The sequence below is a fragment of the Vespa crabro genome, chromosome 1 (assembly GCF_910589235.1).
Source record: "Vespa crabro chromosome 1, iyVesCrab1.2, whole genome shotgun sequence".
Classification (NCBI taxonomy): Eukaryota; Metazoa; Arthropoda; class Insecta; order Hymenoptera; family Vespidae; genus Vespa; species Vespa crabro.
The window spans coordinates 5,691,740-5,717,163 of record NC_060955.1 but is presented as its reverse complement, the minus strand read 5'-3'; the positions used below and the strand labels follow the sequence as shown (position 1 = coordinate 5,717,163).

The 25,424-nt window shown below is 31.2% G+C and overlaps 3 protein-coding genes across 5 annotated transcripts; all 3 read left to right on the top strand.

Annotated features, from left to right (window-relative positions):
• Positions 1-285: 285 nt before the first annotated feature.
• LOC124432711 lies at positions 286-13,253 on the top strand. The gene is made up of 33 exons (XM_046981811.1): positions 286-454; positions 603-1,102; positions 1,180-1,635; positions 1,715-1,898; positions 1,964-2,120; positions 2,192-2,273; positions 2,350-2,759; positions 2,842-3,122; positions 3,202-3,392; positions 3,450-3,749; positions 3,827-3,893; positions 3,957-4,104; positions 4,743-5,175; positions 5,234-5,689; positions 5,788-5,971; positions 6,056-6,215; positions 6,283-6,364; positions 6,434-6,813; positions 6,890-7,014; positions 7,123-7,167; positions 7,230-7,420; positions 7,490-7,764; positions 9,615-10,044; positions 10,180-10,638; positions 10,737-10,920; positions 10,997-11,156; positions 11,238-11,319; positions 11,413-11,813; positions 11,889-12,166; positions 12,270-12,460; positions 12,522-12,824; positions 12,895-12,964; positions 13,048-13,253. Exons 2-33 carry the CDS (start codon positions 603-605, stop codon positions 13,231-13,233), a joined length of 7,851 nt encoding a protein of 2,616 aa, XP_046837767.1. The 5' UTR covers positions 286-454; the 3' UTR covers positions 13,234-13,253.
• On the top strand, positions 4,329-8,236 carry LOC124428613 (aminopeptidase N-like). Of its 2 annotated transcripts, none has more exons than XR_006943233.1 (11): positions 4,329-5,175; positions 5,234-5,689; positions 5,788-5,971; positions 6,056-6,215; positions 6,283-6,364; positions 6,434-6,813; positions 6,890-7,167; positions 7,230-7,420; positions 7,490-7,843; positions 7,921-7,948; positions 8,050-8,236. XR_006943233.1 is itself a non-coding variant. In XM_046972875.1 (11 exons), exons 1-11 carry the CDS (start codon positions 4,694-4,696, stop codon positions 8,176-8,178), a joined length of 2,715 nt encoding a protein of 904 aa, XP_046828831.1. In that variant the 5' UTR covers positions 4,330-4,693; the 3' UTR covers positions 8,179-8,236. The 2 variants fall into 2 exon arrangements, 1 of the variants encoding a protein (XP_046828831.1); XM_046972875.1 differs by having other exon boundaries at positions 4,330-5,175; positions 7,490-7,792; positions 7,879-7,948.
• Positions 13,254-14,161: 908 nt separating the features above from the next.
• LOC124428569 (putative aminopeptidase-2) lies at positions 14,162-25,320 on the top strand. 2 transcript variants are annotated; one of them, XM_046972798.1, is made up of 33 exons: positions 14,162-14,354; positions 14,455-14,562; positions 14,659-15,061; positions 15,126-15,281; positions 15,364-15,835; positions 15,891-16,129; positions 16,224-16,582; positions 16,653-16,933; positions 17,004-17,188; positions 17,273-17,440; positions 17,519-17,671; positions 17,767-17,996; positions 18,066-18,447; positions 18,545-18,703; positions 18,786-19,269; positions 19,361-19,599; positions 19,669-20,030; positions 20,098-20,375; positions 20,451-20,629; positions 20,709-20,870; positions 20,946-21,092; positions 21,195-21,273; positions 21,340-21,872; positions 21,985-22,143; positions 22,217-22,507; positions 22,580-22,760; positions 22,837-22,993; positions 23,073-23,320; positions 23,435-24,087; positions 24,199-24,366; positions 24,464-24,616; positions 24,686-24,764; positions 24,893-25,320. In XM_046972798.1, the coding sequence occupies exons 2-33, from the start codon at positions 14,481-14,483 to the stop codon at positions 25,136-25,138; spliced, it is 8,067 nt and encodes a 2,688-aa protein (XP_046828754.1). In that variant the 5' UTR covers positions 14,162-14,354; positions 14,455-14,480; the 3' UTR covers positions 25,139-25,320. The 2 variants fall into 2 exon arrangements, with proteins under 2 accessions (XP_046828754.1, XP_046828763.1); XM_046972807.1 differs by having other exon boundaries at positions 14,444-14,562.
• The last annotated feature ends 104 nt before the right edge of the window (positions 25,321-25,424 follow it).

Sequence of the window (25,424 nt, the reverse complement as noted above, 5' to 3'; positions counted from 1 at the left end):
TATTTTTATAAATATATATTGATTGATATGTGTGTATGAGCTTCGTAAGGAAATAATAAGTATAAATAAATTTCGTGATTAACAATCCTGAAATAAATCTGAAACCATAAGGAAAAATATTATAAATCACGTTATACGTCAAGATTTAAAATTCATGTAACTATGAATACGGTTTTAATAGACAATCGTATTTAGTTATCTATCTACAAGTGCATGCGCGATTATATAAAAAAGGACAGAGTTCAAACTTGTGAATTATTCAATCGGTTAGTGCATGCGTGGTTTATTTCCTATTTTTCGTGTTGAAAATTGCATCGGGAATCGTAAATAAGAAGAGTTATCACGAGTAACTACGAGACCACCAATAACGACAGCTTTGTTTTCTTTTTGAGTTCCAACTATACAGAAGATAATAATATTTATTCGATAATAATCACAGATAGTACATTGAAAGGTGATTTTCCAGGAATATATTTAAATCGATTTACTTTTAGAAATGTTACCAATGTTTCTCAATAAATTTTTAATATAATATATATACTAGACAAAAATGATTAATTCGATTATAAAAATCATTATTTATTTTGTGTTCTTTTGGGTAGATGACAAAAGTTAAAGCATTACTTGCTTTGATTCTATTATTGGCCAGAAATTCAAGAACACTTCCTCTCGAAGATGAAAGTTCGAAGGAAGATGGAAAAATGGATGAGGAACTACCGGAAGCTTCATATCGTTTAAGTAACAAAGTGATACCTATACACTACGATATCAAATTAATACCGTATTTGGATGAGGATAATTTCACCTTTGACGGTGAGACAAACGTCCGTTTTAATCTACAAAATGTGACACAGACTTTGGATTTCCACGCTAAAGAATTAACATTCGATGAGACTGATACGTATGTAGAAGGCGAAGATGGTCAGAAATACAAGCCGATCGTATTCACGTACGACAACGCAACAGAAATCATGACGATAAGTTTTGAAAAATGTATGCAAAAAGGTTTGTACACATTCCACGTCAAGTTCACGGGTATTCTTAACGATGAATTGTCAGGATTTTACAGGAGCTCTTACACGAATGATAATGGCAAAAGAGTGTGAGTTAAAAAGAAAGAACATTTTAGAAATTCTTATTAATTATTATAGAATCTTATTTTATGTAATATTTTTATAGATGGCTAGCAACAACACAATTCCAAGCGACGTCCGCTCGACGAGCTTTTCCATGTTGGGACGAGCCCTCTTTGAAAGCGACGTTCAACGTTTCCATAAAACATCAAACAAATTACACAGCCCTCTCGAATATGCCGGTTTACGAACAATCGATGATAGACGAAAATGATGGAAAAGTCTGGACACATTTTCAAAAGACTCCCGTTATGTCCACTTACATCCTAGCTTTCGTGGTATCAGATTTTGTTAAAATTTCGAATATTGATGGTACAATTAATGTTTGGTCGAGAAAAGACGTAATTCCTTTGATTAACTTCGGTTATGAGGTCATTCAAAAAGCTGTTGTCCTTCTCGAAGAATACACGAATAGTACGGTGCGTGTACCAAAAATGGATCACGTCCTTATTCCTAATTTTCTTCATGGAGCCATGGAGAACTGGGGTCTCGTAACTTACTTGTAATCACTCTCAATAAGCCTATTAATAAGAGCATATCTTCTGTGTTTTATTAAATGTCCTCTTTTACGATCGTTACAGGGAAGATTATTTCCTATACAATCCGAATAAAAATTCTCTGAAAGAAAAAACTTGGACAGCGATGGTCATTAGTCACGAATTAACGCATCAATGGTTCGGTAATGTTGTTAGTCCTACTTGGTGGGATCACGTTTGGTTAAACGAGGGCTTCGCATCGTTTTTTCAATATTATATTACCGATAAGGTACGTAGAGAAAATTACATTAATCCTAGAGAGTATGATGATTGTGATGTGTTTTTTTTTTGCAGATCTTTCCACATTGGAAATTGATGCAATCATTCGCGTCTAGTATGCAACAAAATAGCTTTAGCATCGATGTACATCCCAACGACAAGCCCATCGGTTGGAATGTGAGTAAACCTAAGGATATCGAGGATCTTTTCTCCAGTGTACAATATATGAAGAGTAAGTAATCGAAATAATGAGATGTCTATTGTCGAATGATCGAAAGAAATTGCTTATTCTTTCGTTCATAGCGCCGTCTTTATTGCGTATGTTATTGCATGTTGTCACTGACGAAGTGTTTCATACCAGTCTCATTAAATATCTTCAAAAATAGTAAGTGGAAAAATAATGATAATAACGCTAATCGTTTAATCAATTTTTCAATAAGATATTTCTTAACTATTTGTAGTCAGTACAGTAACGCTCTGCCCGACGATTTATGGTATCAAATTCAAAATGGTGTAGATGAGACACCAGAAATACCACGCGGCAAATTTCGCGTAAAAGAAATGATGGATACTTGGATATATCAAAGTAGTTATCCTCTCGTAACAGTAGATAGAAATTATATCACTGGCGAGGTAACGATCACTCAAGATATTATTAAACATCACTTTAGTACCAACAATGTGACTTCGACTGACAAAAATGATATAAGTAAGCGCAATAAATGGTGGATACCTATAAATTATGCAACAAGAACAAATACCAACTTTTCATCTACGCTACCTGTTTACTGGTTGAATCCAACGAACGATAGCATTACTATCAATGGTATCGATACTGATGATTGGATATTATTAAACGTACAACAAACTGGTATGCAAATTAAAATCTATTAAGAATTAAATAATTTTCTAATAAAGAAAGAGGATCGATAAATGATAAACACTATCTTTAGGACATTATCGCGTTAATTACGACAATGCAAATTGGATAAAGTTGGCTAACTATCTAAACTCACCTGACTACGAAAAGATACACGTTATTAATCGGGCACAAATCATTCAAGACTCTTATAACATGTTCATTACAAAGAAGATAAATTTAACGATATTCTTAGAGTTGTTTAATTATTTATCACATGAAGTGGATTATATCGTATGGTGTCCTATCTTTGATATATTTATTAAATATGTGGGAAGTTTGTTAGAAACCACCGAAGGTATCGAACTTATTCAGGTACGAATTTGTAATAATTTCAATATTATTCATTTTCTATTCGTTTTCATTCTTTAACTTTCGATTACTAATTTTCCAGCCATATATTCTGAACTTAATGAATAAAGTTATAGACAGTGTAGGTTTTGATATTGATCCTGACGATGATTATATAACTCAATTGACAAAAATTGACATTAGAAAATGGGCTTGTCATTTTGATCATATCGGATGCATAATAAAAGCCAATGCCGAATTGATGGCATATTTAGAGTCTTCTAATGAAAGCGAGTAAGTTATTGAAAAGATTAAAGAATACCGATGATTTTATCAGGTAATATTTTTCAGTTATCCTTTATATTTGAAAGAATGGATTTATTGCTATGGAATGAATAATGTAAACGAATCGACATGGAATAAGTTATTAGATATATACGTGAACGATACTATGTCGATTGGACGTTCTTTGGCTTGTATCAAAAATATGACTCTCATTGAAAAGTATTTGAATATGACTATAGCGGAAAATTCGTCTTTCACTTCGGAAAATTTATGCGATATTTTTATATCTGTATTTTATAAAGGATCATATATAACAGATTTAATGACTGATTTTGTTATAAAATATTGGGACGTATTGAATTCTCGGTAAAGTTTATGAAATAATTTGTTTTGGTGAAACAATTTTCTTGTTTATTTTTAAAACTCTCGATTATAATTTCCAGTTCAGATTTACAAACTCTGTCTAAGTTTATGATAATAACAGCTACAAGCAAAAATAAGTTACAAGAGGTCTGTAAATTTTGAGATGTAGAATCAACATTTACAATGATATGTTAACTTATTCCATTTCAGGTAAAATCGTTTTTGGAAAAAAAAGAAAGAATACTTAAAGAAGAGAATATGACGAAATTAATAAAGAAAAGAGAACAAACTCTTACAACTTATGAGCAAATATTAGATGAGTTTCGTGCATGGCGTAAAAGTAAAGAAAATATAAATTAAAATAACCCATAGTTTAATAGAAAATTAACATAAATTCTGCGTAAGTATCGAAGAATTAAATGATAGCCTTATTGTAAATTATTTTAATTTAAAATGAACTTCGTATCCTATATATAAATCTTTTCGAATTATCATAATTTTTAATTTTTGAAATAAGATTTAAATAAAATGATTGGAATGGAAAATTTGTAATTAGAATATTGCAAAAATTTATTATTTCCAGTTTTTCTATAGTGCGATTTTAAAGAATATCGTATCGATTCCTTTTCGCTTCTGACGATGCATTTACATGTCTACACAATGCGTACATAATGGTCACGTGCGTCATGCGGGCTATAGGTCATATGCGTAAATAATGCATATAATTATAAATGCTCTCTTCGACACAAGAATGAGCATCCCTCCCCTTATATAGCATTTCATGGTAATATTGATACTTACCATATAAGCGTCTTTCATATTCTGCACTATTTTCCAATTGATTAGACAGTGTCTTGTTAGAAGGCTAGACGATCGAACAATCTCTCGTTAATTCCGTAATTAATTGTGTTCCAAATTTATTGAATTCAAGAAAACGGTCGAATAGAATGTTAGAAAAGTTAATAAAGTTATTTTTCGTATTTGTTACCATCGAAGCATTTTCCCTTTCATCGACAAATCATAAAAATGTTACGATTGAAAGCGATACGATTGTTTATCGATTACCGACGAATATTGTACCAATACATTACGATTTGAAATTGGAATCAAATATCATGGTGGGTGATTTTAATTTTACCGGTGAAATAGACATTAAGATCGAGGTTCGAGAGCCTACGAAGTTAGTATTGTTAAATTGGAAGAATCTTACGATAAATGAAATGCAGAGCCATTTGGAAAAGGACAATGGCGAATCACTTTCACCGAAGGAGCATCGTTACGAATCGTATAGAGAAATGTTAACGCTCGTTTTTGACAAAATCATCGATCCTGCTGTTTACACTTTACATTTGAAATTCTCAGGCGTTCTTTCGACAGACTTATATGGCTTTTTCCGATCCTCTTACATTAACGAGAACGGTGATACAACGTAAGTTTAATTTATCGCTAAATTAATGAAAAAATTGATAATGTATAATGTCAATTAGGTGGTTTGCGGTAACTCATTTTCAACCTATAAGTGCACGTCGTGCTTTTCCCTGCTGGGACGAACCAGCATTTAAAGCAACTTTTAACATTTCCCTGAAACATCATGCCAATTATACGGCCCTTTCAAATATGCCAGTATTCGAACGATCGTTTACTGACGAAAGTAATAATACAGTATGGACTCGTTTCGAGAAGACTCCGATTATGGCAACCAATATCTTAGCCTTTATAATTTCCGACTTCGAACATATTTCTATACCCGAAAGAAACATTAAGATTTGGGCAAGGAAATCAGTCATTCCATCGATATATTTTTTACTCGAAGTCATTCAGAAAATAGATGACGAATTGAACAAATACATGCCAAATTTTATAATGGTACCCAAAATTGATCATGTTGCTCTTCCTTATTATAGTAGCCAGGGCACGGAAAATTGGGGTCTTATCACGTATAGGTAAAAAATATCAAATCAAAAACTTTTTAATATACAATAAATTTAAAGATGCATAAACACATTCGACAAAATTAAATGAGATGTCTTGTTTCTTATAGAGAAAAATCACTCGTGTATAAAAAGAACGAAACTACCATAGATGAAATGGATAGAATCCTGATGCTAATTGCTCATGAATTGGCGCATCAGTGGTTTGGTAATCTGGTTGGTCCACGCTGGTGGAAATACATGTGGATGAGCGAAGGTTTTGCCGCGTACTTTCAATATTACATAACGGACAAGGTAGCATATTGCGATTATTTTATTGATTTATCTCTCTTTCTCTCTCCTACAATTTATAATTAAACTATATCGTTTTATGAACAGGCTTTCAATGACACACGAATGATGGATAAATTCCTCTTAGAAGCTATGCAAGAGATTGCCTTCCACGTGGATACCTGTCCGGATCAATCTCCGATGAATAACAATGTTAGTAGACCTTCGGACATTCCTTACATCTATTCCCTTATCACTTATCGTAAAGGTAAGTCCACTTTGCTAATTGATCAAATATTTTTAAGAATAATATGAATTTTGGTCTCTTCTTTCAGCACCAATTGTTTTACGAATGTTGTCGCATTGTATATCTAAGGAAATTTTCAAGGCCGGTCTTCTCAAATATATTTCTGAAAAGTACGTAAGACAATGATAAAAATGTCATTGAATGGAAATAAAATCGTTTATCTTGTATTTTCATATCAGTAAATACAATACCACTGTACCAGACGACTTATGGCGATCCTTGCAAGTTGTTCTGAACCAGTCAAATGTGCCACACGAGGATTTCGAAATAAAAACGATGATGGATACTTGGACGGAACAAGAAGGATATCCTACAATTGTCGTGAATCGAGATTACGATACCGGTACAGTGCAAGTGCGACAATTTAGTAGTAAGTCATCATCACCATCTAATCAAGTGTGTTATAACAAATGGTGGGTCCCTTTGAATTTTGCAACCCAAACTAATCCTGATTTTTCATCCACTTTACCGACACACTGGTTGAATCCATCGGAGGATACGAAGACGATCAAAAGTTTGCCTACGGATGGTTGGATTATTTTTAATATTCAACAAACTGGTAAACTTGCAACTATATGATAATATTAATTCAATCAAAATGCGACTCGTGATATTATTATTTATATTTTCAACAGGTTATTATCGCGTGCACTACGATCAAGAAAACTGGAAGAGAATAGCACGATATTTAAATTCCGATGATTACAAGAATATACACGTTTTAAATCGCATTCAAATAATTGATGATGCATTTAACAGCGTAATGGGAAACGATATACCTATCTCTATCTTCGGAATGATAATAAATTATCTTTCGCAGGAAACCGATCCAATAGTGTGGAAAGTTGTGTTTCGTATATTTTCACAGATGAATTATTATATTGAAACTCCCAGAACTGCCGCTATTCTCAAGGCAAGTTTGAAAATATTTAATTAAGAAAATATTTTACTAATGAAATGTTTCTTTAATTACAGCCATATTTACAACGTCTTCTTAATGATAAATTAAAAGATATGGATTACAATGATAATCCGGAAGAAGATTCTTGGTCGAGAAGAATGAAACAGATTATTAAACATATCGCTTGTAAAATCGACGTTCCTGAATGTTACGGAAATGCCACTACTCAATTAGTTGAATATCTTAAAAATCCAAAATCAATAATGTGAGAATTCATTTTCAGTGATACGATAAACATCTATCAGAAAGATGAAAAATTTCTTACATTTCGTAGTATACAACCAGATTCACAAAAATGGGTTTTCTGTTCTGGATTACGAAATGCGAACGAGTCTGTATGGAATGGAGTTTTAAATAATTACGTGAAAGATCGAAAAAGACAATTGTTAACATATCTCACGTGCTCGGAGAACCGGACTATTTTAAATAACTACTTGGTTATGACCTTTTCTGAAGATTCTCCAATCTCTAAATCTGATATTGAAACTGTATTAAACGATATGATGATTAAATCGGAGATCAGCTTTGATACACTGGTGGATTTCATTAGCAAGAATTTAAATGAAATATTTTTTACGTAATGACAAACGTTCTTTAAAGTTTTATTTACAAAAAATAATCTAACACGGTATATTATTTCTATTTTTCTTTATTATTTTTCAGAACGGATAAAATAGATAATATTCTTAATTCTATTTCATATAGGATTACTACGAGAGAACAACTTAAAAAGGTCGGATATTTACTAATCTTAATTTTGTTCCTTCTTTTTATGTTGTTATTATTCAAAATTAAGATCAGAACGCATATAACAAGTACGATATTTTGTTATAGATGATAGCTATATTTGCATCTAAAGAGAAGCCACTGAATAAAATGATATATTATTTTGAAAGGAAGTTGGTTCAAATTGATGAAATTATACCAATCTTTCAAGAGTTCGTTCAAACTGCAGTCAATTAATGTAAAACGATGATACAAATTTAACAAATAAATCCATCGAAATACCTATCTACCTCAATTTTACATATGTTACGTTTCATTATGTATCATTCAATATTTTATAAATTAATCAAGGTGCATCGTAGTAGGAAGAAATCGTCGAAAAAAGATTATAAACGTAGAAATGGTAGATTAGATGCATCGATGAGTCAACCATGCGTCTTTACTGAGTAAAAAAAAAAGAAAGAGAATGGAAGAGAAAGAGAGGGCAAGAGAGTATGTGGTAAAAAGAGAGAAATGAGGAAGAAGTGAATGGTAAATTACATGTAGCAATGAATGAAAGAAGCATTCATAATCGTGAACAGTCGGCAATGCTCGGGAAGTTTCGTTATACATGTGATAATGTCGTCACAGCGATCGAACGAGATTTCTACTTTATGTTGACGCGTGTTGTGTGTGCTTCTTAATTTTCTGATACTCTTATTTCTTCATCATCTATCTACTTACCATAAACCTTTTCTCCATTTAAAAATTATAATATCTAAGTAATTACTCGGGAGGTGTATAGTGCGTCGTATAAAAAAGAGAACGCCCAAGAAAGGTAGGTGGATGACGCATGATGACAAGTGCTTTATCTCATTTAAAAAAGATAACCACGCTGCATTTATTATCGATCTTTTAGAAACAGAATACCCTTCTCTATCTCAATTTAATTAGATATTATAGATATCATATGATAATTAGATATACTTGAATTATTTCATGAAAATTTGTTTAATATAACGATTCGAAACAATTTTTTATGATGAATCGAAATTGCAAGAAAATTTCTTTCGAGGTCAGTCAATTTTCTAATAGCATATTTTTTTTTTTTTTTTTTTTTAATTCGATTTTGTGACGTTAGGACTTTTTTCAACAATTCAAAATTACAAGTTTTCATTCGTATATGTATTTTCTAGATAAGAGTAAAAATTAAAAGCTATACGTCATAGGTGGGCAACTGGATGGCCCACGCTCCCACTTACCTGCTCCGGTAAAATGATCGTTTACACTATTTTGTATTGCCATGTCTCATATACTACACGACTTTTATTTTTAAGTTTAAAATAATGGCTGTGTAAATTTAAATAGTGTGAGAATGGATTGAGACTGTGTGGCAAAGTTTCCCATCTATGCTATATGTTACTTTAATTACTCCTTCTTAATCTTTTCTATTCATGAAAGATCACATCAGTAATATATTTGAATTCGAAAATAACTTATATATAATCGATTATCAAAAAAATAAATCTCCTCCTATAATCACTCCTTTCGATTCATGGAATTGGATAAGAATCTAATCGCACAAGTTTGCAGCAAGAAATAAATTACTGAGAAATGAATGTCAATTATTCTTTTTACAATAAATATCGCCAATTTAATGAAAATCCTCGTAAATTTTATTATCTTATTTACAGTTGTCACGATGTTTACAGTTGATGATGATAATCAGAAAGCCAATCGATACAAGCCGGAGAAAATTAATTATCGTCTGCCGGATGCCGTACGGCCGACGCATTACAATATCAAGTTGACATCAACCTTTTCAATCTTTGACGGCGAAATATGTATTGATCTTGAAGTTCGGAAATCAACGTTCGATATAACATTGCATTGTAAACAAATCGTCGTAGACAAAACTACGACGATGTTGACAAATTCTAAAAACGAACGTTTATTTCCGATAGAGCAAAATTACGTTGATGAAAAAGAATTTTTCATAATTCGTTTTACAAATGCTTTACAACCAGATTGTTACAAGCTTCATTTCAAGTTTAACGGCTTTATCGACAATGATAATCACGGTTTTAATAGGAGAGTTTGTAGTGAAAGACAAGATAGCTGCACGTACGTAAAAAATTTCACAATTCTTAAAATAATCTTTATTTCTTATCTCGTTATCTTGATATCTTAAGGTGAAAACTATCGAAACAGAAATCGATTAGAGAGAATGGGATACTTATTAAAAATAAAATCTTTTAGACGATATGCTGTGACGAATTTTAAAACGATCTTTGCACGTCGTGCTTTTCCCTGCTTCGATGAACCTGATATGAAAGCAACGTTTTCCATTTCCATAAAGCATCAAGCATTATACATCGTTCTTTCGAATATGCCGATCAAAGAACGATCACTGATCGACGAAGAGGGAAATATATGGACACATTTTCAAAAAACGCCGATTATGTCCACGTACTTGTTAGGTATCGTTTTATTACCACACAATAGTACATGCATTTCTAATCACGATGGTACGGTTAATGTTTGGTGTAGAAAAAATTGGTCTCAAGTTGCTAAACTGATTCATGAAGTAACGGAAAAGACAAAAATTCAGCTTGAAAATTACACCGGTATTATCAAACCAATACCAAAGATAGATCACGTATTGATTTCCAATCATTCAAGTGTATCTTCAGAAAATTGGGGTCTTATCGTTTACAAGTAATAATTTTTATTAGACTTTATTTTCTTAATTACTTTATCTTAGGTTCATTCGAATGATAATATACACTATGTACTATATTTTTTAAATATATCAGCGAAAACGATGTAACGTATGTGGAGGATCCTTCGGATACGTATAATGTAGAAACCGTAACCAGACTTGTAGCGCACGATTTAGTTCATCAATGGTTTGGAAATCTAGTCGGTCCTTCCTGGTGGGATCATTTATGGTTAAATGAAGCTTTTGCTCATTATTTTCAGTATTACTTTGTTGATAAGGTACAAATATACAGAATAACGTATCCTACTTTTATCCATAAATTAAACTAATATTTGTACACGTACTCGCTATTAGATATATCAAGAGTCGAGAGTGTTAGATATATTTGTAGTGGCTGTTCAACAAGCATGTGCACTTTTTGGAGAGTTTTATTCATTTGTACAACATAAAAAATCATTCAAATGTATTTACCAAGAGCCTTATTTGGGCGTACATGCTATTGCCTGTCGTAAAGGTAATGAATACGATTTTAAAATAACAAAAGAATAATTTTCCTTTTAAAATATATTTTATTTTACAATAAAATATTTTACAGGATCATGTATTTTACGTATGCTCTCTCATTGTCTTTCCGAAGAAGTCTTTCATAAAGGAATCGTAACCTATCTCAATACATTGTCAGTGTCAAATATTTTAAATGCAAACGCATTTTTTAACGACCTTATTTTAAGGTTTTCTCTTCTTTAAAATTAAAAAATTCTTTTTTTTAGCCAGTACGACACATCCACACCTGATCGATTGTGGAAAATATTCGAGGAAACGATGAAACCGGAAAAAATTAATATCAAAGAAATGATGGATACATGGGTAAAACATAAAGGATATCCTCTTGTAACGGCAAAACGAGATCGTAATACTGGTGTGATAATTGTAACACAAGAACGTTTTAAACAATTTAATAGTGACGACGAGGAAGATGATGAAGTTGATGATAACGATGATGATAATGACGATAATGCAAAGTGGTGGATACCCATTAATTATACAAGCAAAAGTGAAGCAAATTTTTCCTCAACTTTACCAACGCATTGGTTAAAGCCAAAAGATGAGAATTTGACGATCGATAATGTCAATGCGAACGATTGGTTCATTTTTAATGTACAACAAACGGGTACGAATAAATTCGATAAAATTCGAAAAAATTGTGGGTAAAGAAATTTATCGAGACGACGATTTTTAACAATAGGCTATTACCGAGTTAATTATGACAAGGATAATTGGATGAAAATCGCTGAGTATTTGGATTCGGAAAATTACATAAAGATTCACCCTTTGAATCGTGCTCAAATTATCGATGATTCATGTTATATGGTTCGAACGAAACGTTTAAAACCAATTATTTTCTTGGAAATTATAAAATATTTATCTCGTGAAACGGATTATATACCTTGGTATTCAGCATTTAGAGCTTTTCGAACGTTTCAAGATTATTTCACATTTCCAAAAAGTGCTGTCTTCCTTAAGGTACAGCGATATAAACGCAGAATCATTATCTTTTGGAAATACATAATGATAGTTAATTATCTACACAACGATAGAAATAGCATTAAATTATTTTTATTTGTAGCCTTACGCTCTAGAATTGATCGATGGTCTTTTACGGAATGTTGGTTATGATGAAAATTCAAACGATGATCACTTAACGAAATTAAAAAGAGTCGAAGTTCTTGAATTGGCCAGCGATCTTGGACATTTGGAATGTAGAAAGGTTGCGAATGCGAAATTGGTCGCATATATAGAGGATCCTGATTCAAATCCGTACGTATAGTTTATAACTTAAGTAGTTACTATGAAGGAATATCAATTATATTTCTTTCAGTATATCTTCTAATTTAAATACATGGGTATTTACTAATGGGATGAGAGAAGCTGACGAAATACTATTTAATAAATTTCTTAAGAGGTATAAGAATAATCCAAGCTTTCCAACGTTTCGCTACTTAAGTAGTGTCGAAGATCCTGTGTTAGTCGAGAAGCTATTAAAATTAACGTTAACTGATGATTCACCGATTTCGAAGGACGATCGAGTAGAGCTTTACCGTTCTGTCATGTACACGAGTGTTAAGAATGTAAACACCACTATAGATTTTATTGTAGATAATTGGAAACAAATAAGTGCAAGGTAATCAAGTTTTCTTCACAAATTGATAATATCATTTTTATATTTATCTTTTCCATTTGATATTTTATAGAATCGAAGATGCAGATGAGATAATTGATGATGTCGTGGGTGAAATTATTTCCTGGGATCAATTTCACAAGGTTCGGTATTCTAGGCATATTGAATTTATCATTATGATAAAGTAATTAATTTAATAATATTATTATATACATTCGTAATATAGGTAAAATTGTTTATGAAAGCGAACGGACTGAACGGAAAGCGAAGCATAGATGATGTGGAAACGTTTTTGAAAAAAGCAGAGGAACATACATCTGAAATTTTTAGGTGGATGAAAATGCAAAGTTCATTACAAAATGTCGATGAAAAATTAGAAAATTTGCATTTTACGAATGTACAAAACATATGAAATACAAATTTTAAAATACATTTTGAAATATATATATTCAAAGACATTACAGTTCACAATTTTCCTACTTTGTCGTTATCTTTAATTTTTTAAACGATAAATGTTTTTCTTTGGTAATAGCTAGGTACACAGACAATGTGAAAAAATGTTGAAAGTATCTGAAATGTCTCGGTAACGAAAGTGGATAACATTTATCGGAAAGAAACTTTCGATAAGATATAGTGCAAAAATCAAAATATAAAAATATGAAACATATTGTCTTTCCAAACAGTTTAAATAGTCTTGTGATACTATTCGATTTATGTCTTAAGTGCATGATAAAATAAATCAAAATATTTACAGAAATATTGCACAAATCGATAAGATTTGTAACATGCAAATTTTTTCCTTGTGATTTTTCCAAATGATAATTGATCAATTAATTTTTTTTTCAAATAGTCAATGCATAATATAGAATTATACGTATGATTTGTAACAATGAACTACCTCAAGAGATATTTTGTACAAACTATTTATTTACTAACATAAGCGAATCATTTTAGATTACATCGCAAATAATTCATTCGATAAAAAAAATTCGTTCGATAGAAACGGAAGTTAAACGTCTTGGGAGAGTCGATCATATTTGATAACTGAAAGTCCTAGATAGATTGGAATTTTATTTGATTCTCCTAAGGAAAAATTAAATTTGTTATATGAACAAATATTTGCGATTATTGCTTGCTTTAAATAAAAAATAATAAATATATATATATATATATATATATATATATATATATATATATTTCGCTTGTTCATGTATGGTAATAGAATATTGAAAAAGTGATAACAGTTATCCGAGTACGTGATAAGATAATGAAAGATATAATAATACAGTCATTTACTTGTAGATAAGTATAAAATATATTATATTACTTAGCAGATTTGAACTCGAAACAGAAGCCGTGGAAGAACTACGTCTTTTTTTTAGATACACTCACGCGTTGAGTACTCATTCGTTTTAATAATGAATTAGTGATACAAATGATTATGTGCATTAATGAATTTAGAAAAGTAATACGATAATAGATACGTATAGTATAAGGATAATTCTGATGTAATTGGAATCCTTATCCAACAAGGTATGTAATTAATAAAGATACTTTTGGAAATTTTAATGAAGCTTAAACTTGTCATATTGATAATAAAAAGAAACAGTATTATCTCTTAGTATTTTTATAGACTGAAACTCTAATAAAATCTATACGATGGAATGTCATCGAATATTATTTTTAATTATAAGTCTAGAGGTTCTTCTAATCAGCGGACACACGAACGACATTTCAGAAGGTAATATAAATTTTTAAATAATATAACAAAGAGATTTGAAAAGTACAAAAATCTTTAAATATATATAATACGTTTAATACGTTTTAATGTGTTTAGATGAATCCAAAGTTAAAGATGATCTTTCTTCGGAGAACTATCGATTGCCGACAACGATGCATCCAACTTCTTACGAAATTACACTGTTTCCTAAGCTAACCGGAGATTTTTCATTCAAAGGTGAAGTAAAAATCAATGTTACAGTTGATACGCCTACCAAATTCATTGTTCTTCACCAAGGAAATCTATTGAATGTAAATGCGTCGGTTAGTGCTGAGAATGAATGGTTAGAAATTGAAAAACAAAGTTATGATAAAAAGAACGAACAATATAATATTCAATTGAAAGACAATTTGAAAGTAGGCAATGAAATACTATTACATTTCACTTACGATGGTTTTCTTCGAGACGATATGATTGGATTTTATAAGAGCTCGTATATGACTGACGACAATAGGCTTCGGTGGGTAGTTCGTTGTTTGTCGTATTGCAAGAGGGATTTTTTTTAAAGAATGAACATTTTTTAGATGGTTAGCAACAACTCAATTCGAAACGACACACGCGAGGCATGCTTTTTTATGCTTCGACGAGCCGGGTTTCAAAGCGACATTCAAGATGAGTTTAATGCGATCAGAAGAATTTGTTAGCATCAGTAATATGCCATTGGAAAATACCAAGAAAATGTAAAAAATGAATTTTCATTTCGTGCAAAATAGATAGTTCACATTTAATTTTTCATAACGAAAATTTTTAATGCTATTGCAGTTCATCGAATTTATACCTGGACACTTTCAAGACAACCGTTCCTATGTCCACATATCTTGTAGCCTTTGCCATATTCGATTTCCATAGTTTTGAAGTAGAAAACTTGACAGTTTGGACGAGACCAAATCTGATCCATGAAGCTTATTACGCTTCGAAGATTGGTTCTGAAGCATTAATCTATTTGACAAGTTTGTTCCAACAAAAATATGAACTACCAAAGATGGATATGGTTGCAGTACCAGATTTTTCGGCAGGAGCTATGGAAAATTGGGGATTGATTACGTATCGAGAATCACGAATGCTCTACAATGAAAACGAATCTTCTATAGTCGCTCAACAAAACGTAGCTTCTGTTATCATTCACGAAATTACGCATATGTGGTTCGGTAATTTGCTCACTCCATCCTGGTGGAGTTATTTATGGTTGAGTGAAGGTTTCGCCAGATACTTTCAATATTTCGGTACAGCACAGGTGAGATTTCAAATTGATCTCGTTCTTTTTCCTATTCTTATGAAAATAATCGTAGATTGAGAAAACTTGGAGTATGGAAGACCAATTTCTAGTGGAACAATATCAAGCAGCTTTGGGTGTTGATGCAATAGAAACATCACAATCGATGACAAGAGAGATTCGTAATCAATCGCAAGTTAATGAAATTGGAGATTCTATTACTTATGCCAAAGGAGCCAGTATTATTCGTATGATGAGTTATATCGTTGGTATTGACAAATTCTATGAGGCTTTACGTTTCTACATACGTGAGAAGTAAGGATAAAACGATAATAACAGAGTCAAAGTAATTATTATAAATTCACTTGTCTTATTTAAGTATATATGATCGATTAATTTGTTTTTTTAGCAAAAATATCGGTATCGTCGAACCTAAAAACTTGTGGATAGCGTTACAAAAAGTCATCGACTCTTCGAATATTGATATAGAAATTATTATGAATAATTGGACGAAGAAGCCAGGATTTCCTGTATTAACAGTCATCATTGAAAATGGTAAAGCAAAGCTACAACAAGAACGTTTTCTTTTAAGAAATTTCAAATCCACACTTGTAAATGAAATATGGTCAATACCGATCACTTATACCACACAAAAGCAAATGGATTTCAAATCGATCGAAGTAAAACATTGGATGAAAGATAAAGAAAAGACGATCAATATCGATATTTCTGATTCGGATTGGATAGTGTTCAACGTACAACAAGCTGGTTAGTAAAATGCAGATGTGTTATGTGCAATTGTGGAATAAAGCAAGTTTAATCGATTTATTGATTGCAGGCTTTTATCGAGTAAATTACGATAATGCCTCGTGGTATCGAATTATTGATGTATTGAAGAGCGATAGTTTTGAAAAAATACACGTATACAATCGAGCCGGGATCATCGATGATCTATTAAATCTCGCGAGAACTGGATTATTAGATTATCGAACTGCTCTTGACGGTCTTCAATATCTCCAACAAGAGAAAAATTACTTACCTTTCAAAGCTGCATTTAGAGGCCTTGATTATCTTACTCAACGATTTTCCGGTAACGAAGTTAATTACGATGTATACAAGGTCCGTTTGTTAACAGTACAAGATAATTTATAAATACGAACATGAAACTGATTTGAATTGATTTTTATAGAAATACGTTTTATCGCTCATCGAAAATGTTTATCAAACTCTCGGATATGTAGATCGAAAAAAGGATGATCGATTAACGATACAGCTACGACGAGAATTAAACGACCTTGCTTGCAAATTCGGCCATGAAGAATGCGTATTTAGTTCTCTGGAATATTTCCGTAGTATGATAAACGCAGTTTCCCGGTAAGATGGTAGTCGATATTGTCTCGTTGACGATTATTGTAAGTCTTATTATTCGTAATAATCGTAAAATCTTTCCGTTCGAAGGATTGAACCGAACCAAAGATCGGCAGCATATTGTATGGGTGTACTTTATGGTAATGTCGATGATTGGAACTTTTTATGGAATCATTACAAAACTTCGAAAGTGGTATCCGAACAATTGGTTATACTAAATGCTCTTGGATGCAGCAACGATACCGATATCTTGAAACAGTGAGATAGATTGAAGATATTTTTTTTATAGCTAAATGATAAACGATCATTTTCTTAAAAGTTTCTTTTACTCTTTAGATATCTCAAATATGCCATTTCACCTTACGAAAAACACAAAATTCGCAAACAAGATAGCACAAGCATTTTCTCAGCCGTCTACAGTTCGAGCTTAATCGGAGTAAACTGCGTTCTCGAATTCGTCGATGAAAATCACGATGAAATAGCAAAGTAGTAAGTAATTAAGCTTTTCATCGTAACTCAAATTATAATTTTTATGAAAAAGAATATCCAAAGTGACGTTAACGTTATTATTTTTCATTTCTCAGTTATGGTAGTTACGATACGATCGCCAGCATACTCTCAGGTGCATCTCGATATCTTTCAACGGATGAACTCATAAATAAATTCGAACGCTTGATTAAAAGCCATTTAGAATTTACGGAGATCTCTAAATCTTTGACGAGTTCTCTAGAACTTGCTAAATACGAATTAAACTGGTACAAAAAAAATGTTGATCACATTGTCTCGTGGATAAAGGATAATAATAAAGTGCCCGGTAAAATATTGTCATATAATTAATGTAATATTTAATTAAAGATAAAACTTATTTTTAAATAATTTACAGATCTAAATAGTAATGAATATCATCTATCGGGAGATGTAATTCCGAAGAAATATGTTCTTTCTTTGGAACCTTTCCTCGATCCAGGCAATTTCACGTTCAGTGGTACCGTGCAGATTCTAGCAGTGACCACTAAAAAAACGGATCGAATCGTTCTTCACGCCTCCGACATTACCTCATCTCTTGTTCAAGTTTGGGTTAGTAACAAGGAAGTAAAAGTTCGTGAAAACTATAAAGACAAAAATGATTTTTTCGTGATTAAACTCGAACAAGCGTTAGATGATAAAACGGAAATGAACATCCTCATACGATTCAATGGCAAGTTGAACAATGATATGCAAGGATTTTACAGGAGTTATTATATCGACAAGAATGGAAAAAAGAGGTTGAATGCTTTTTAAATCATTTAATTCTCATAAATCATTAATTATTATCAGTATTTAAATAATTTTCTCTGTATATTAATTTTTTATTTGGGATAGATGGTTAGCTGCCACTCAATTGGCACCAATCGGAGCTAGAAAAATGTTTCCGTGTTTTGACGAGCCCGCGATGAAGGCTATCTTTTCTGTAGACGTTATGATACCAGAAGATTATCACTCTATTAGTAATACCAAGGTTGTAAGCATCGACCATTATTCGTATGTATCTAATACAATAATTTTTATAAAATAATTTTTATAAAAAATTACGATGATGAATTTATTCACATTATGATTTCAGTAATACTCAAAAAAATTGGTATCGTTTCGAAGAAACAGAATTGATGTCAACATATCTTTTGGCATTAGTAATTGCCGATTTCGATTACATGCATGAGATCATAGATGAAAGAAATTACACCGCATGGGCCAGTCCAAATGCATTCAATGAGATTTCTTATGCTTTTTCTCTCGTGGAACCTTTTGTAAAAACTTATGAACAACATTTGAAGATTAATTATACATTGAACAAACTCGATATAATAGCTTTACCAGATTTAGCATACGGTGCTATGGAAAACTGGGGCCTTCTTACATTCAGAGAAGACAAACTGCTTTTTAATTCGAATGAATCGAATATCCGTGCTAAGCAAACTGTAACTACTGTGCTATCTCATGAAATTGCCCATCAGTGGTTCGGAAATTTAGTGAGTCCTCTTTGGTGGAATTATATCTGGCTGAACGAGGGCTTCGCTACATATTTTGAATACTTCGGTACATCTTATGTAAGTAAATTAGAAATACGAAGAGAAATCATATCAATAAAGCATTATAAATACATTCTCTAAACACATAATCTTCCCTTTTATATCAAAGGAATATCCTGAATGGGAATTAGAATGGCAGTTCGTCGTAGATGAGCTTCATTTTTCCTTTAAAATCGACGCTTTAACATCCAGTCATCCTATGACTTACGATGTTCAGAGTGCTACAGAAATAAAAAATATTTACGATAGCATATCTTATGCCAAGGCTGCAAGTGTGATAAGAATGATAGAAAAGACTTACGGCAGTGATGTTTTTTACGCTGCTCTGCACCAGTATCTCGAAGCACGGTATATATATTTGATTTGGTAAAATTTCTAAGGTAATTATAATTTTAACGTCATTTTCAAATTATTTAGGAAATTCAATGCAGCAACACCAGAGGATCTCTATGCGGCTATCTCCAGTCGATTAGCTGACCAAACATCAGCAAATAGAGTAAATAAATTTCTGGACTCTTGGACAACTCAAGTTGGATATCCGGTCGTTAACGTTGTGATCGATTCATCTGGTTTGGCTACTCTATCTCAAGAGCGCTTTTTCTTTAGAAATGAGAAAAATGAATCTGTTGAAAAAATTTGGAAAATACCGATCACGTGGACGTCTGAGAAAGATCCGAATTTCGAGAATACGAGGCCACAATTTTGGCTAAATTATGCTGAAATGCGCATAATGACAGACAACAATGAAGGTTGGAAAATTTTCAATGTCCAACAAGCTGGTAAGTATACTCGATGCTATCATTTAAAATGTTGACCTATCGGCTGAATAAAAAAATTACATTTTAGGTTATTATCGCGTAAATTATGATGATTCTAATTGGAAGCGTATCATCGACTTTTTAAAGACAGGAAAATTCGAGAAAATACATAAGGTGAATCGCGCCGCGTTAATAGACGATCTCATGAATCTTGCTAAGGCTGGATACGTCAGTTATGATCTCGTTTTCTCAGCTACAGAGTATTTGCAATACGAAGAAGATTATTTACCGTGGCGAGCATTTTATAATGGCTTGACATACTTGCATAACAAATTAGAGGGCCAAGAAATTTTCGTGTTGTTGAAAGTAAATTTCGTGTCATGCATTTTTCAACTTTCTTTTTATTCACTATATACTCATTGATCATATTTCGTTGTTCAGGAACACGTTAAAAAGATAATGTATCCGATAATTACAAAATTAATTGATTATCCATCGAAAAGTTCCACATCTCATATATCTCATCTTTTACAAATGGAATTACGCAAATGGGCCTGTAAATATGCTATTAGTTCTTGCGTCATAGATGCTTTATATTATTTTAAGAACCAAATATATCAGTAAGTAGAGATTCGACGATCATAGGAAATAATATTGCAATGATTATAATTAATAATCATCATGTTAATAATCATATAGGATACCACCGAATGAACGACCCAGCGTATATTGTGTATGGGCTACAAGATCAAGCAGCTGGGACTTTCTTTGGCAATTATATTTAAATTCCAGGGTCACCTCAGATAAACTTGTAATTCTTAATGCATTGGGTTGTTCTCAAAATACCCATAATTTGCACAAGTACAATAATTATGATAATTTTACTTACTTCTTTGAATATTTCTGAGATAAATGCATGTATCTTTTTATTTAAAGGTTGTTATCTACAGCGATAACGGAAAATTCTGAAATACGATATAAAGACAGCATTGCGGTATTCGCTTCCGTTTATGAAAACTCTTTAAACGGCGTTAAGACTGTTATGAAGTTTATGGAAATGAAGTTCGATGATATTTATCAATAGTACGTTATTTTAATATAATTTCTCTTTTCTATGACCTATCTTGAATACATTATTAAATTATTAACTAATATAAATTATCTAAAAAATAAATTTCATTATAGTTATAACGATGAGTCGGCAATCAAAAGTATTATGAGTGGACTCGCAGAAAGAATATCAACAAAACAGCTTTATGAACAGGTACAAATATTATTATCATTTATGATAGAACTAGAAATATGTTAAATCAACGTATTTTTATTGCAGTATACAAATTTGACGGATTTGATCGTAATGAAAGTACCAACGTTAAAAAATTCTTTAAAATCATATAACGATATTATTCTTTATGAACTTGATTGGTATAAAAAGAATATTCCACTGATATCACATAGTTTGGAGAAACTTTATCAAAACCACAATAACCGTTTACCAACAACACTTTATCCGCTTAATTATAATCTCTCAATTTTCATAGTAGATACAAGAAACTTCACAGGATCGGTTAAAATAAATCTTCGAGTCGATAAACCAACCTTCCAAATAGTTCTCAATTCTCATCAGCTCAAGGTTTCTAACGTTAAAGTTTATGAAACTCCTTATAGAACCTCTGACAAAGAAGTGAAATATTTTGACATCCTCGATATAGTACAAATCCAGGAAAGTCAAAAGCTAATCATTTACTTAAAAACCAATATCGAGGTAGCAAGAGTAACCGTGGAAATGGATTTTATTGGCGAAATTAATACAGAAATGAAAGGCTTGTATTATGTTGAATACAAAGATTCTTACATATTCCAGTACGTATAAAAAAGATTATCAATCTATACACTTGAATCTGTGATTATTAGATCTTTTGAATATTATAGGAAATATCTGAACTTCAATTTTATGGGTTTTTTTTTTTTCTAGCCATTACTTTGCCACATACTTCCAACCAAATTATGCCAGAATGGTGTTTCCTTGCTTTGACGAGCCAGCCTTTAAGGCAAAGTTTAAAATCCATATTTTACGATCTTATAATTTTAAAAGTTTAAGTAATATGCCTCTTGAAAGATCTTTGAATTTTAAGTAAGTTTTACAAATTAAATTTATCGGTAATTGATGATAAACGGATTAATTTAAAAGAAAATATTATTTTTAGCTTGTTAAATCAGTTGGATATTTACAAGGAAAGTCAAATCATATCTACGTACCTATTGGCTTTCGTTGTTTCTAATTTTGTACCAATTAAAAACGAACAAGAAAAATTTAATGTTTGGGGTAGAAAAAATATCGTTCATTATGGTAATGAAGCACAGTATGCCGCTTATAAATTTTATAACAATCTTAATACGCGTATAAAAGATATAAATGAATTAGAGAAATTAGATTTAGTAGGATTGCCAAACATCCCTAAAGAGACAATGGAAAATTGGAATCTTTTAACATTTAGGTAAATATTGATTAATTAAGTGTTAAAAGATATTTATCTAAAGCATACGTAATAATTGATCTCTTTTATCAGGGAATCTCAACTCTTCTACGATAGCAATACCACACCTTTATCGCAAAAATATTATATATTGTCTACGATAGCACACAAAATTTCTCATAGATATTTTGGAAATTTGGTTACTTGCGAATGGTGGTCATATACTTGGTTGAACGAAGGTTTTGCCCAATATTTTCAATGGTTGCTTCTAGGGGTATTATATATTTTAAAATTATACGATATTAAAATAAATATTTGATTATATTTAATATTATTATATAACAAAACAGGCATTTGAAGAAAAAGATTTTACAAATTTATTTGTCGTTGATGATATGCATGATGTCTTAGACATTGATCAAAACATATACTCTCATTCAATGAATTACCCTGTTATGACTCTTAATGATCTAAGGAAACCGTTCGATAAAATCTCATACAAAAAGGGTAAATATTAAGATACAATAAATTTACCTATTGTCTTCAACACTTTTATTTAATTATTTATATTTTTATGCTACGATAGGTGCTAGCATTATTCGTATGCTTCATATGCTCCTTGGAGATAATGATTTTTATTACGCTCTTAAAAAATATCTCATGAATAATAAAAATAAAGTAGTTAATCCGAGTAAACTTTGGGAAGTGTTTCAACCATTTATGAAAAATAATATTACTTTAGAAACAACGATGAGTAAATGGACCAATGAACGTGGATATCCTATCGTAACTGTAAATTTAAATTCGTCATCAGGAGTACTTCATTTTTATCAGGTATAGAAAAAGCTAAAAAGTATTGACAGTTCGAGAAGATAGTATGTTTAATGAAAATCTTAAAAAATTTTTCATTTTACCTCACATATCATCGAAAAATATGAATTGTCGTAGGATCACTTTCAACATTATACTGATGAAAAATCTTCCTATTTTCACATTCCCATCAGCATGGCTACCGAGCTCAATCCAAATTTCGAAAATACATCGGCGAAATTTTGGTTGAAAAGTAAAGAAGATTCAATTCAGACCAAGTTGAGAAATCATTGGGTTGTAATAAATGTTCAGCAAAGTGGGTATTATCGGGTAAAATATGATATTGAGTTAATGAACAGAATAATAGATGTTTTGTACAGCGAGGATTATAATTTGATTCACGTGATAAATCGTGCACAAATTATCGACGATGCCTTCCAACTGGCTCACATGAACAAGATAAGTTTGTCCGTGCCTTTTAAAATAGCACTTTATTTGCGTAAAGAAACGGCACATTTACCTTGGAAGGCGTTCGTACGAGGCATTAATAATCTCTGGGAATGCATAAGGCATTTTGAAAATAACGAACTTTTTAAGAAATATGTTTTGTATTTAACTAATGAGCATGTCGAAAGGCTTGGATTTAGTGATACTTTGGATGACTTATATCCATCCAGGAAAGAAAATCAATTGAACAGAGAATTAATACTTTCGCTAAATTGCAAATTCGGAGGTAAGAATTGTATCAACCAATCGAAGAAGTTATTCGTAGACTTTCATCGACATAAAAAGTACGTATAACAATTTTCATATGTTTTCTTAATATTTTTTCTTAATACTTTATGACGAGAAAATAAATAATAAATTAATAGAACATGAATAACATGAAAATATATTTGCAGAATGTATCGAAATGCCAAACCTGCTATTCTTTGTACAGCCGTAAAATATGGTAATGATAATATTTGGATAGTTTTATGGTTAGCCTATAAAAACACGGATCTACCTGCGGAACAAATTCTATACTTAGATGCTTTAGGATGTTCGGAAAAGGATAATCTCATAGAGAAGTAAGTTCAATGTGATATTATTTTATTGATCAAATTAATAACAATATTATTATATTTTCGGCGACTTTATAATATCATTTTTATTTATACATAATAGTTACCTTGAATACATCTTTGACAAACAGCGATTAGGATACATACAAAAAGAAAATATTCGAAGAGCCTTTGCTTCCATATATAAATCTAGTGAGAAAGGATGGAAAAAATGTTACGAATATATAATCAATAATTATTTGGATATTTATAATGTGTAAGTGATCGATCGAACTTAAATTCGACTTCGTACAACTTGATATTTGTTCATTTTGTATTGTTCTAGATTGGGCGACTGGAACGAAGTTGCAGAAATTTTCATTGAAATCATAGATCGTATTCCAGATTCAGAAATAACTGAAAAGGTACTCTTTATATATATATATATATATATATATATATATATATATACATTTTCATCGTTTTTATCTTATTTTATCTTATTTTATTTACGTAGTAAATTTAAAATTGAATTTGAATTCTTTTATTTCAGTTTAAATTCTTTATAGAAAACAACGAAAAAAGTCTTGCACCAATCTCATCCAAATTGCTTCAAGCTATAGCAAATGCAAATTTAAGGATTATAGATAATAAGTACATAAAATATCACTTACAAATATTATTGACAGATATATTTGAGAAAATTGAAAACATTTCCAAACCTAGTTCAGGAACTCGAAGTTTAAACATTGTTTTTCTTACTATCATGTCTTTTATGTCACTTTTCTTATTCCAATAGAAATAATTTTATTTAATATCAAAAGTTCACTATATAAAATTTCCAAAAGAACGAACGCCAATTAATGTTATAACAACTAAATTGAACTTTTCACAGCAATAACATCAAATATAACTTGTTGGCTATTTTTATACCTATATAAATCTATACGTACAAATTAAATACATGAATGTTTGTTGTTATTATTTGTTATTTATAAATCGACTTCCTTAAAAAAATATTTCTAATATAATAACAATAGAAAATTTATTTGTAATTCGAAGACAATACATTCTTTTCAAATAAA